The sequence below is a fragment of the Aegilops tauschii genome, chromosome 3 (genome assembly GCF_002575655.3).
Source record: "Aegilops tauschii subsp. strangulata cultivar AL8/78 chromosome 3, Aet v6.0, whole genome shotgun sequence".
Lineage (NCBI taxonomy): Eukaryota > Viridiplantae > Streptophyta > Magnoliopsida > Poales > Poaceae > Aegilops > Aegilops tauschii.
In genome coordinates, this window is record NC_053037.3 from 38,959,864 (window position 1) to 38,973,146 (window position 13,283).

The 13,283-nt window shown below is 43.0% G+C and overlaps 1 protein-coding gene across 1 annotated transcript; it reads right to left on the reverse strand.

Annotated features, from left to right (window-relative positions):
- Window positions 1-277: 277 nt before the first annotated feature.
- Window positions 278-2,347, reverse strand: LOC141020911 (BTB/POZ and MATH domain-containing protein 1-like). Its single transcript, XM_073495885.1, has 3 exons — window positions 1,968-2,347; window positions 1,248-1,461; window positions 278-646 (listed from the first exon to the last, which is right to left on the reverse strand). The coding sequence occupies exons 1-3, from the start codon at window positions 2,345-2,347 to the stop codon at window positions 278-280; spliced, it is 963 nt and encodes a 320-aa protein (XP_073351986.1).
- Window positions 2,348-13,283: the final 10,936 nt, after the last annotated feature.

Here is a 13,283-nt window from a genome sequence, read left to right on the forward strand (position 1 = left end):
TTAGAGTACTGTGAACATCTCACAGATTGCTAGATGTTTCATGTGATGTAGTAGTACATATATACATTCAAAATTGTTGATAGATGCATGGAAGAAACTAGTTAAGAATTCTGAGGCATACAATGTGGAATCGGTAAGCTTCAGTTCTACAACTTCAAATGACAAAAATAATGACCCTTAATTTTTTTGGAAATACTAAAGCTGTGGAATGTATATATGCTACTCATGATGAAACCTTTTCTATACAGTAAATATCGAAGATTAAAGTGTTTTTTCATCACTTCATTGCACGCTCAATGAAGTCGTTGCAGTAAATCTTGAGCTCCTCGCAGCGGTGTAGCAATGCCAGCTCCAGAGTGCTCATCGCGTTGTCTTTCAACACGAGATGAGCGAGCAAATTCTTGCACATGGCCTTCATCCTCTCCAGGCGGAACCAGCATGCCGCCGCCAGCATTTCTCTGGCTACCACCGTTTCATTCACAGGAACCAGCTCGTCGGTATAGACAAAGTGGAGTACGGCCTTGAGCACGACGGCCTTCATATCGCCGATCCGTACGACACTGTTGGTTGTCGACACCACTAATGTTTCGTATAGAAGCAGCGACTGCATGGCGATGATGAGCCAGTGCGCGTGAATCTCGCTCTCCTGGACCAGGAACGCCACGTCTGACCATTGCTTGCTCACCATCAGCTACTCGAGGTGCCTACAATGTTGGACGGCAGCACGATGATCATAGGTTTGGCGATGGTGGTGCTAGTACTAGTAGTGCACGCCTTCGTGTGGACTTCAAGGTCGCAACGTATGGTAAAGGAACCATTGTGGCCTATTTATCGGGAGTTTGCAGCATTCACCATGATGAACTTTTGAAACCCCCTAGTAAAAATATATTCAACAAAGCACAATCGACAGTGATTTGCCACTAGGGTCACCGGTCCGGAACGTCTTGGACAACTTGACCCTAGCAGTTCCAGGATCAGACCATAAACGGAGGTAGACGGATATGTGCTCCCCACCCTCCTCCGCCGAGTACCCAGACGGGTACACATTGACTGTCCAATCGTAACCGCCTATGTTGAATATGACTGAAGTGATTACTTGGCCAACACCATGGCTCCTTTGCACTGAGCTAAAGTTGTGGATATTAAACTCGTGCATGCCGTGGTGTTGTTGGTCGATGGATACCGGAGGAGGAGGAAGGAGAGCTAGTGTGTCGGGCCATGTTGTGTGTGGCAACTCTCTCATTGACCTCAATTATAAAAGAGCTGCATGTTTCCTTGAGCTCCTCATACTCCTTGGTCGCCTTCACCGCGTCGTACATATCAGGGCTAGATGTTATGTACTTGATGCAGGAATCCTTGAGCTGACAGCACCTTTGGCGGCCCCGCACTAGCAGCAAAGTCGTCATGACAGTTGCCAGATCGATGCTCTCGCATAGTATGTTCTCGCACATGAGCTCGACGCTTCAACGAAAAAATAGCGTGCTATAACGACGCTATAGTGCCGTTATAGCGTATTCAGAAGGAAACGCTATATTTTAGCAAATTCAGCCGCTATGACGTTATTCACGTAATTAGCGCGCTATAGGGCGTTATAATGTTGTTGCGTGTAGCGTTATAGCGTCCAAATGATGAAAAATATTAGAAAAATAGGAAAGCACAGGTTTATTTTGTGGTTATTGCACGATAGATGTAGGCTAGGTGTTCAGTGTTCAGAGTTGATATATGTTAAATAGATTGACTACAGTTTGACATTCAGTTTAAAATGTGTGCTTCCTATCTGGCTAGATTATGTCTCTCTATATTGGTGTCTTAAGGTACTGAAATACTTTATTTGTGGACATATTTGGCATTTTTTGCAAACGCTATTTTTAAATATAGCATGCTATTACCGCGCTATAACTTGTGTAACATTTTGATAAGGGGCTCGCTATATTTTGTAGCGTGCTATTTTTTTCGTTGGATCATACCGATTAGCGGCCACAAGCAGCTTGTGTACCATGACTTCACGGCCCCTCGCCATGAATTCCCTTTTGAAATTATTATGACTGCTTCCTGATTCCTCGCCGTTGTTTGGCTTGACGGGAAGCTCGTCAGTATAGATGAATTGGAGCATGACCCTGAATGTGGAGGCACGCATGTCCTCGATCCTGACACGTTGAGCGGTGCTCTCCCTCATGTGACCAAAGAGCTCCGCGGCGAAGACCGGCAACCGCATAGCAAGCACAAGCCTGTGGGCGCGGAACTTGGTATCCTCGACGAGGAAGGTCACTTTTGATGAGTGGGGGATCTTTGCCGGACGTAGTAGAAGCTGCTGGAAATCCGGGGGGATGGTGGGCGCCGGCACCATGGAGATCAAGTACTTTGTTGGGGGAATGGACCTCGGGCAGGCAACGGAACCCGGATCCTTTACAAAAACATCGGGGCCACCAACGCTCCTCAATCCGGCTCGCCCTGGCCGGCTTCACAGCGTAACCCGGCCAGGTGTCGCAACCCGGTCTGCCGGCTGGCGCGTGCCAGCTGGTCATAAAGAAGCCAACCTCCAGCGACAAGTAAACATGGCTACAACACTCCCTCCTTTGCGCCGGCCCCGACGGCCGCGGCACTCCTGCCGACCAAGCCACCGTCTGGAGGCGCAACCCTGTAGCGAGGCGGCGCTGCCGCCCCATGACGCCCGGCACGGCATTGCCAACAGTACCCAACAGCCAGCCGTACCCAGGCCGGAGGTCCCGGTACTGCCCGCACCCGATGGACCCAGCGAGACCCGCGCCCGGCGGGCCCGACAGACTCGACGGCCCCCACAGCCGGCTCCTAGACACTGACTCCAGGGCCCTGCGCCCATGTAACATTACCACTGTATCGGGGGGGGGGGGGGCAGCTTATAAGACCCCCCGGTGCTCCTCCATGCAGAAGGTCGATCGTTCATCAGTAGAACACACTCACACGGAGAAGGAGCAGCCTATGCACTAGCCTGCATTCCTTCCTCCCAAAAACAGCAGCAGGAGCAAGCTTGTATCCACCTCATATAAACCACACTCGGCAGGACTAAGGGTGTTGTCTCTCCGGAGAACCCCAAATCTGGGTACGTCTCGTGTCCCACACTTGCGCGTGCCAACCTCGCCTCTGGAGCCCACCGGTGTCCTTGTCCTGTCCCCCCTTTTAGCCATCCCATGGCATCCCCCGTGAGACCACCACAACAGTTGGCGCCCATCGTGGGGCAGCTCGAGGCATCGGCCGGAGTCACGTTCCAGACGGGGCCCTTCACCGACTGCGGCGTGCACGGTTTGGTCCCCGCGCCCAGCGCGGTGCCGGCCGGCCCCGCCGGCTCGTCCGTCGTCCCCTTTGGCGCGCCACGCATCTCCGACACGCTCGCCTCCGACAAGTACCCCAGCGACGAGCTCGACGTCACCGACTCCCCCGTCCCCGTTGGCTGCGACATCTCCGACGACGTGGCGGATCTCTGCACCCACGTAGAGGTGCTCGTCACTGGCTTCGCCTCTACTTCATCCAGCGTCGCGGCCAGGGCCGCAGCCCACTAGGCTAATACGTGACCCGCTGCAGAACCTCAGCGTCCTTATCACCACCGCCGCCAACACCACTGAGGCCAGGGTTCGGCTTGTGGAGGAGCGCGTGCACCTGCTGGACGAGGCCACGGCGCTCGCTGCTACGCAGCGCCGGCTGGAGTACATCCAGCGGGAGCACGACGCCGCGTACGGCTTCACGCCGGCAATGGTCGAGCCTAGCCGGGTTGCTGGATGACACCCCATCAAGGTCAGTGACCTTGCTTGAGGATCAAAATTCACTTCACCATTCTAGCTAGGTATTATAGTTTCGTGCTTGCATCGCAGACTGCTATCTAGTTCTGGACATGCAAGCCAGTTGTTTCTAGTTTGTTTCTGTTTGGATGTATGGTTAAGTCCATATGTGTTATTTCTGAAAAAATGCGTGCGTCCTTTTTATTTATCTCAATAGTTCGTTCATGTTGCTGTGTGTGTGGATGAATCCTTTCCGGTTTCATTGTCATATGTTGTGTAATACTGTAGGAATAAGTCTCTCATGTTTCCATCTGTCCTAATATTCCTCTTTATTGTATATATAATCCTTAATTTCATCTTTACTTACAGGTTCTGAAACTGACTGTGCATCCGTGAACATGTGTGTGTTTGTTGGATTGCATTCTCATCCTAGTAGTTTTTTTTGAGAATCACCGCGGGGGGTTCCCCACCTGAATATATTACTCAAACGGCTGCAAAAGCAGCGAGTACAGAATTACAGCGGCACGGTGCAGCATGCAGAGAGGAAGGAACGCCACGAGAAGACGTCCTCCTTGTCACCCATGTCGAGACGGTGTGACCAAAGGTCTAGGTCAGAGATCAAGTTTCTAATTGTTATTAAAGAACGTTGATCGATTCTCCTAAACATCATGTCATTACGCGCTGCCCAAATCTTCCAGAGTAGAGCGAGGAGGACGAAGGACCAAGCATTCTTGGGTAGGTGTTGAGGCAGCGGGGTGTCCCAAAGCTCATTGAGATCGTCAGACGAGGGCGGGAAGCCTACTCGTTGCCAAATCCTATTGGCAAGAGGACATGTGATGAAGATGTGAGTGGAGTCTTCAGGTGATGTAGCACAGTGAGGGCATAGGTTGGAGGAGATTATATGCTTATGGGCTAGGTTCACTCCAGTGTGGAGGCGATATTTGAAAAGAAGCCAAGCAAAAATCTTGATCTTGCGAGGAGCCTTGGTGCCCCAGATGAGGGGGGCAATGAGATCCGTGTCTGGCTTGGTCATGAGTGTGCCGTATGCTTGCTTGGTGGAGAAGTCATGCCCTTGGAGTAGGAATCGTTGATCTTCCTCAGTCGACGGCGTGAAGTCCTGCAAAACAGCCAAAAGCGAAGCAAGCTCTCGCTCTGCTGTTAGAGAGATACGATTACGGAGGTTGGCTTCGATACCGAAGCGCAAAATGTTAGCTACTTTAACTAGTTGTAGGATGGAGTGCGAGAAGAGGCGCGGGAAGGTGGTAGCTAGGGGTTTTGGTGTGAGCCATGTATCCATCCAGAAGTATGTGTGTGTGCCACTGTTGGTGAGTACAAAGGTGATTGGCTGGAGGGTTGGAATCTGTTGGGTTATCGTGCGGCACAAGAAGGAGGTTTGGGGGGTCGAAGAGACGAGGGCGTTTGGGTGTTGGAGATCTAGCCAGTCTAGCCAAGGTGACTGAACGGAGGAGAGTGCTTTGACGGCAAACTTCATTAGGAGGTAGTTGTTTTGAACGTGTAGGCTTTTGAGCCCTAAACCACCGAATTTTTTTGGCGAGCAAACGTTTTTCCACACAATCAGACACTGAGCACCCGAGCAGGCATCTTCACCAGCCTAGAAAAATGACCTCCTTAGAGAGTCGATGACTTTGAGGGTCTTTTTTGGGATACGGAATACATACATGAAGTATGTAAGGAGGGAGTCGAGGACCGCGGATATGAGGATGAGTCGATCGCCTTTGTCTAAAAGTTTTGCGCGCCAACCATTTAGTAATTTCCGAGATCGGGCAATCAAGTGAGCGAACGCATTGGAGGGGGGGCTTGGTGGGGGCAAGGGGGAGTCCTAGGTAAGTTTGAGGGAAGGGTGCGCGCGAGCATCCCATGGCAAGAGCAGCAGCATCAGCTATGTTTTCATCTATGTGTAGGGTGGCCATGGTAGTTTTGGAGAAGTTGATGGTGAGTCTGGTAGCTTGCGCAAAGTTATTTAGGATTTTTTTGGGGGCTGTGGCAGCAAGGGGGGAGACGGCTGCAATAATAAGTGTATCATCGGCGTATTGGAGAGTTTGATCTGCTGTGTCGATGAAAATCCACAGGAGGCTGCAAAATGGTCGGGAGTTACCATAGTTTTGTCTCCCTTAATTAACTAATCGCTGACTCAGTTTCAATTGTTGACCCGCCCGCTGAGTTCAGCATGAAGTTTTGGTTTGACGTTTTCATTGCGGTGCTTGCAGAATGATGTCGTGACAGTACTGCACAATTAATTAATAACGGCGAAAAACATCACAGTGCTTTTCGTCGTGCCCACACGCTGTGGAGACGCCGGCATGCTAGAGCTATGATGGTGAAGTTACTGGATGTAGGACCTATGGCATACTATGACTGTTGACTTGTTTCAGCGAGAACTTCAGTGAGATTTTACCTTGCTCCAATTAATCAATCAGAGAACTCATGATTCTACGTGTCACAACCCTACTTTGGTGTTTACAGATTACAAAGAGATTCCCCAATCCGTAAAAGAAAAGGTGGATGCCAAGCTGAATAGCCGTGAGATGTCTGGAGCTGGGATTCTGAAAAGTATGTGTAAGTTCTTCTGGCTTTCTCTCAAATATTAACTTCTTCGTATGCGCGCGCTTATGTAGAAACAACAAATGCCTCAGATATCTACTAAAAGATCATGTGTTGATGATATTTGAGCAAAGAAGTTTGTAATTTCCCAATCTACGTTACTACTAATCCTATTTTGATGCAATGCATATCTTCTAGAATCCCTGTAGATTTTAAGTTGATCTAAATATTGTATTAACTTATCTGTACAGTTGAATATGGAGTTGCTAAGCGTCCTGTAGCGTAGAGACTAATATACCATTTTGCCAAGATAGTTACACTTCTTGTGGTAAAGTTTACTATATCAATTTTGTACGAAAATGTACCTTGTTTTACCAAATTATCTTGTTACTAACTTCTGCATTGTTGCACTAAAATTTGCCTTGCTACTGTTGTACTAAGGCATATTTCCTTCTGATTTGATGCGACCGAGCCTCTGCGGATTCGATGCGGCCGAGAATCCCACTAGTGGTCAGCGCAAGGCCGGGCCACGAGCTCACCGGTGAGGGCTCCACCCTCGACTTCCTGTTCGACCGGTGGAGCAGAGCCCTCTCCCGCTATCTCCTGTCGTGCGTCCGAGGGAGCCGCACTATTGCTGCTCACGTCCTCAGGAGCAGTTACGCGCGTGTCCGTACTCCTCTGAATTTTCTCTCTGTGGGCTGCAGCTTGGGTCAATTGGGAATGACATTCGTCACTGAGCATCCCAATTTTAACTGCCAATTTGGCTTTTCTTAACACGTGCATGTCAATTTAGCAGAAGCAAGTGTCTTGTGCAGTGCAGTTTGGTTAATTTAACTTATTACTGCAATCGGTGGCTGCGAAGGCCTGTTCATGTTCCTTCCCTGTATTTATTTATACAATACGCAGTTCAACATTGTCATAGAACAACCAAATTGACTGTTAAATTTAGTTTCAACAGATAAATCGGAAATGACAGTAGATGCAGTTCGGTTCAAGTAGGGAGTAGTGATGCCCTATTTTAGGGCAGCTATTGGAGACGTCAATTTGTTGTGCCCAAACAATCCACTTTTTGGTGTCTAAAATTTTACTCCAACCTCTTTTGATGCTCTACAATAGGGCACGATTGGAGATGATGTAAGAAAGTTATAAAATGAAGCCCGTGGAATAAAAGGAGAATATTTAATTCAAAAGAAATACTAATGGATTTGAGCATCCATTCGAGATTTTTGTACACTACCATATCAATGCAAAATAATACGATAGGCTCGAGCATCCCTCGGAGATTTTAACACACCACCATATTAATACAAAATAAACACAATATGGAGTCGACAATCCATCTGCAATTATACTTTCACACAATACCATTTTTCATTTCCATATAATTTTCAAGTTTGTGATCTTTTTGACAATACAAAATGCATATGAGGGCAAGTTCAATGACTGGAACAAAGTTGTATCCCCAATAATCGAAAGGAATTTTGTACTCCCATATGTTTAAACTTGTTGTGTAATCACAATGAGTTTTTCTTTTGCACACCCCTCTAAAAGTTTACACGAATCTTAAAGTTACTTGAAAAGGTTGTCGCTATATTAGCACGTAAATCAATTGTATTGAATAGATTGATTTGGATACTACAAAAGGCTATATTGCCCCTTTTGATCGAAAAGGGTAACTTTTAATCTCCATCTTTAATCCGCATCGAAATTCGTAAAGTTTACTGCGGTATACCAAAGCAAGTTCAATTGCAATTATTTTTGGTAAAAAAATACACTGATGTTTCAGGAAAACCATATATATGAATATTATTTACCAATATATATGAATATTCTTTATTAAAGTTTGCATACCATCCTTATTTAATCAAAATTATACTGACATGTAATTACCGAAAAAGGCTTCTCGCCCCGCTTTATAAATAAAGCCATGACTTGTTGTGTGCTGTCAACCCGTCTTGTGTTTGTGCCGATTCTATGGCTACAAAGTCCAACCACATTCTTAGTTTGTAGTTTAGCTATTTTGGGCCAGTCTACTCTTTGGCGCTTGATTTATGCTTTGCGATTCATGGTTTTTTCTCGCTGTTTTGTGAGTTGGTTTGGGTTGTTTCTTTTTGACTGACCGAATAATTGGTTCAGTGGATTTGCAAGTAGGCTGAAGCCCATAACTATATTTCCAAGCCCTCCTCTCTCTCTCTCTCTCTCTGGTTTTTCTTTATGTGTTTCTCCTTTTTATTAGTTGGTTTTCATTTTCTCTTTTGTAGTTATATTTAGAAGGTTGCGAGAGTGTAAATGTATCCACATAAGTACTATGCAATATGTGCAAAAGTTACACTATTATAAGATTGTTTTTTGCATACTACAAAATGTTGTGTGCAAGTTTTATGTTTTAACTTTTTATCATTGTCTTTCTTCTTAAAAGAGTAATACCAATTAACACCTATTTATTGGTCCTTATAAAACTTCATTTTTATTTCGATTTAGTTGTTATTTCATTTTCATTCTACTTTAATGGCAATACAAATACCACTAATTCATTGCTTCTTACAAATACCACTATTATAAGATTTTTCTTGCATATTATTGAAAACCCAATTTATGTGTAAATTGTGTGGCAAATTTTTCATTATTTGTTTTATTATTTTTATTAGTTTTTTCTTAACAGGTAATACTATTGTCACTAATTCACTCTTTCATTAAAAAATAAAACACATGACAATTTTAATAATTATATTTTTACATCATGGAAGGTATGAAAAAAATACACTTGTCTCGTGGTAAACTTTAATTTTTGTATCTTCTAAATTGTGGGAAAATGTTTTTGTACTAGTCACATGGAAAGTTTAGAACATTATGTTTTCCATGAAACGACAACTTCAATCACATGGAAATCTTACTAATTCTATTTTATAAATCTTGGCTATTATTAAAAAAGGTACTTGACTGGGTTATATCTACGGGGTAGGTCCAGGTATGTATAGGCCTAGCCAAACACCCAGGCCCATAAAAAATAAGGTAAAAAAGATAATGAGCCAAAGGGATAGCATGTCCAGTCCATCGTAGTTACAACCCAAGACATCAAAGACATTGGAATCTTCGCTCAGTTACTAAGCGTGGCGTCTATATCTCGCATTAAGCGAGACGAGAGGAAACACGTGTCTAAAGTGTCAGGCCGGCCTGTTACACGCGTGCAATCTTAAAAAAGACAGAAGAAATGGGGGTACCCGGGAATCGATCCCTAGTCTCAAGGGTGTTGGCAGCACTCCTAGTCTCTCAGCTCTCGAGTACATGTTAAAGTAGCTGGGCTTGCCCTACTTGAGGCATAAAGAGCTGGGTTTCACTCGTTTTTCGGGTTTTTTGTTTTTCTTTTCTTTCTCTATTTTCTTATGTGTTATTCGGTTTTCTTCCCTTTTTCGCCTTTTTGTTATTTTTTCTTCTCCATTTTTATTTTTTCATTCATTTCTTCGGTTTTAAATGCCTTTTCCCTTTTTTGTTTCTTTTTTTCTTCTCCAGGTTTTCTTTTTTATTCTTTCTACACTTGTTTCTTCGGCTTTATTTTTCCTATTTCAGTCTTCATTTTGTTGGTTTCCTATGTTTCTTTTTTTATTCTATACTTTTTGTATATGTCAACAACATTTTTCTAATAGACGTTTAACATTTTTTCATATGACTCTAACATTTTGTAATACATGTTCAACATTTCTTTATACACACTTTAACATTATTGAAATGATAGATCAACATTTTTGAAATACAAAGATTAACTTTTTTTCCTATGCACATTTAACATTTTTGAAATGCTTGACTAATATTTTCGAAATGCAATATTAACATTATTTGAATACATGGTCAACATTTTTTCTATATACGTTTAACATTTTCTAAATGATTGATTAAAATTTCTTAAATGCATGATTAACTTTTTTATATACTTTATCAAAATGTTTCATCATTTTTTAATACACGTCACATTTTTTGTATACAAATTTAACATTTTTCAAATGGTTTACCAACATTTTTGAAATACTTTTTCAAATGCTTGGTTACCATTTTTATATACATGATAAAAAATCACCATTTTTAATACATGGTCAATTTTTTCTATACTCATTTTACTTTTTTCAAATCCTTGATCAACATTTTTTCAAACGCATGAATAACATTTTTATATGCATGAGAAAAAAATTCATCATTTTAACTGCAGGTTCATGAGTTTTTCTATATATTTTAAAAAATCAAATGTTTAATCCACATTTTTGAAATGTTTGTTCAAAAAAAATTTAAATACTGGATTAATATTTTTTAAATAGAAGATAAAAATGTATACACATTTTTTAATACATTTTCCGTATACGTGATAAACATTTTCTTTATACACATTACCATTTTTCAAATGCTTGGTTAACATTTTTTCAAATGTATTAATAGCGTGTTTTTTTGTAATTAAAGTATATATATGATCATAATTAAAGTATAAATAAAAGTTAAAAATAAAGCAAAAAAAATACAGAAAACGTCAAAAAATAGAAAAAAGAAGGCTGTGCCTTCTCGCGCTGCTGAGCCGGTCCATCTGGGTCTCCTCTTCAGTGAGGGTTCCACACCTCTCGTTGAAGGCGAGACATAGGGGCGCCCGTTACCAAGTGTATACAGTCGAACTCTACAAACAGCGCGTGTCTGAGTCTCAAACTTCAGCAACTCGGTTCACTCCTAAAAAAAAATCTGAAACCTCATTGTTTATTTATAATAAGTCATGAACATAGACATAAATAATAACTTTTATAAATGCCTCTAAGGCATATTTCCTTCAGATTTGATGCAACCGAGCCTATGCGGATTCGATGCGGCCGAGAATCCCACTAGTGGTCAGCGCAAGGCCGGGCCACGAGCTCACCAGTGAGGGCTCCACCCTCGACTTCCTGTTCGACCGGTGGAGCAGAGCCCTCTCCCGCTATCTCCTGTCGCGCGTCCGAGGAAGCCGCAGTGCTGCTGCTCGCGTCCTCAGGAGCAGTTACGCGCGTGTCCGTACTCCTCTGAATTTTCTCTCTGCGTGCTGCAGCTTGGGTCAATTGGAAATGACATTTGTCACTGCGCATCCCAATTTGAACTGTCAATTTGGCTTTTCTTAATGCGTGCATGTCAATTTAGCAGAAGAAAGTGTCTTGTGCAGTGCAGTTTGGTTAATTTAACTTATTACTGCAATCGGTGGCTGCCAAGGCCCGTTCATGTTCCTTCCCTGTATTTGTTTATACAATACGCAGTTCAACATTGTCATAGAACGACCAAATTGACTGTTAAATTTAGTTTTAACAGATAAATTGGAAATGACAGTAGATGCAGTTCGGTTCAAGTAGGGAGCAGTGATGCCCTATTTTAGGGCAGCTATTGGAGACGTCAATTCGTTGTGCCCAAAAAATTCAGTTTTTGGTGTCTAAAATTTTACTCCAACCTCTTTTGATGCTCTACAATAGGGCACGATTGGAGATGATGTAAGAAAGTTATAAAATGAAGCCCGTGGAATAAAAGGAGAATATTTAATGCAAAATAAATACTAAAGGATTTGAGCATCCATTCGAGATTTTTGTACACTACCATATCAATGCAAAATAATACGATAGGCTCGAGCATCCCTCGGAGATTTTAACACACCACCATATTAATACAAAATAAACACAATATGGAGTCGACAATCCATCTGCGATTATACTTTCACACAATACCATTTTTCATTTCCATATAATTTTCAAGTTTGTGATCTTTTTGACAATACAAAATGCATATGAGGGCAAGTTCAATGACTAGAACAAAGTTGTATCCCCAATAATCGAAAGGAATTCTGTACTCCCATATGTTTAAACTTGTTGTGTAGTCACAATGAGTTTTTCTTTGGCACACCCCTCTAAAAGTTTACACGAATCGTAAAGTTACTTGAAAAGGTTGTCGCTATATCAGCACGTAAATTAGTTGTACTGAATAGATTGATTTGGATACTAAAAAAGGTTATATTACCCCTTTTGATCGAAAAGGGTAACTTTTAATCTCCATCTTTAATCCGCATCGAAATTCGTAAAGTTTTCTTCGGTATACCAAAGCAAAGTTCAATTGCAATTATTTTTGGTAAAAAAAATACGCTAATGTTTAGGAAAACCATATATATGAATATTATTTAGCAATATATATGAATATTCTTTATTAAAGTTTGCATACCATCCTTATTTAATCACAATTATACTGACATGTAATTACCGAAAAAGGCTTCTCGCCCCGCTTTATAAATAAAGCCATGGCAGGATACAAACACACCAAAATGGAGGTCCACACACAGGAAACAAGTTTAAAAATAAGAAAGGGAAAATATACCCGTTGGGGGCAACAACAAAACAAGCCCGCAAAAGAACATAGCAGGGTCCCAAGGCTGGTAGATGACCATAAGTAATTCGGACGCAACCTCCTTATGTTTCCTTGTGAGATCGTCGAGGGTCGTCTTGTCCCGCCGCTTAGAGAGAGGTTTCCATAGCTGAAAAAATTCACACAATTTGTAAATTGCATCGGTGGCCCCATATGGGTATATATGTTCAATGACAAGTTTATTTCTATCACACCGCATGGTCCAAGCCAAGGTTCCAAAATTCAGCCGCAACCTTTTGTGGACCTGCCTCTAGCAATTTGCCATGAGTTGATGCCAATCAGGGAAGTTGGTTGGGTGCTAACTATTGCCCCAAACCTCCCTAAAGCAACTCCACATGAACTGGGCCGACACACAGTAGAAGAAAATATGGTTCAGGTCCTCGTCTACCCCACACAGCGGGCACTGCCATTCCCAGGGCTGTTCTACCTGAGCACTTGGTCACCCAAGGGAAATCTACCCCTAGTCAGCTGCCACAAGAATATTTTGATCCAAGGCAGCAGATGCACCTTCCAAAGTTCAGTCAACTTGTCATGCCCAAATCCCGCCATAAGGCGATTATATAATGA

Excerpts from the sequence above, each read along its gene's own strand:
- LOC141020911 (XM_073495885.1), bottom strand. The coding sequence starts at position 2,347 with ATGGTGCCGGCGCCCACCATCCCCCCGGATTTCCAGCAGCTTCTACTA. Across the intron at positions 1,462-1,967 it reads CTGCTTGTGGCCGCTAATCG|CGTCGAGCTCATGTGCGAGA; the intron begins GTATGATCCAAC and ends TTTTCGTTGAAG. Across the intron at positions 647-1,247 it reads GCAGCTCTTTTATAATTGAG|GAGAGCGAGATTCACGCGCA; the intron begins GTCAATGAGAGA and ends TTCCTGGTCCAG.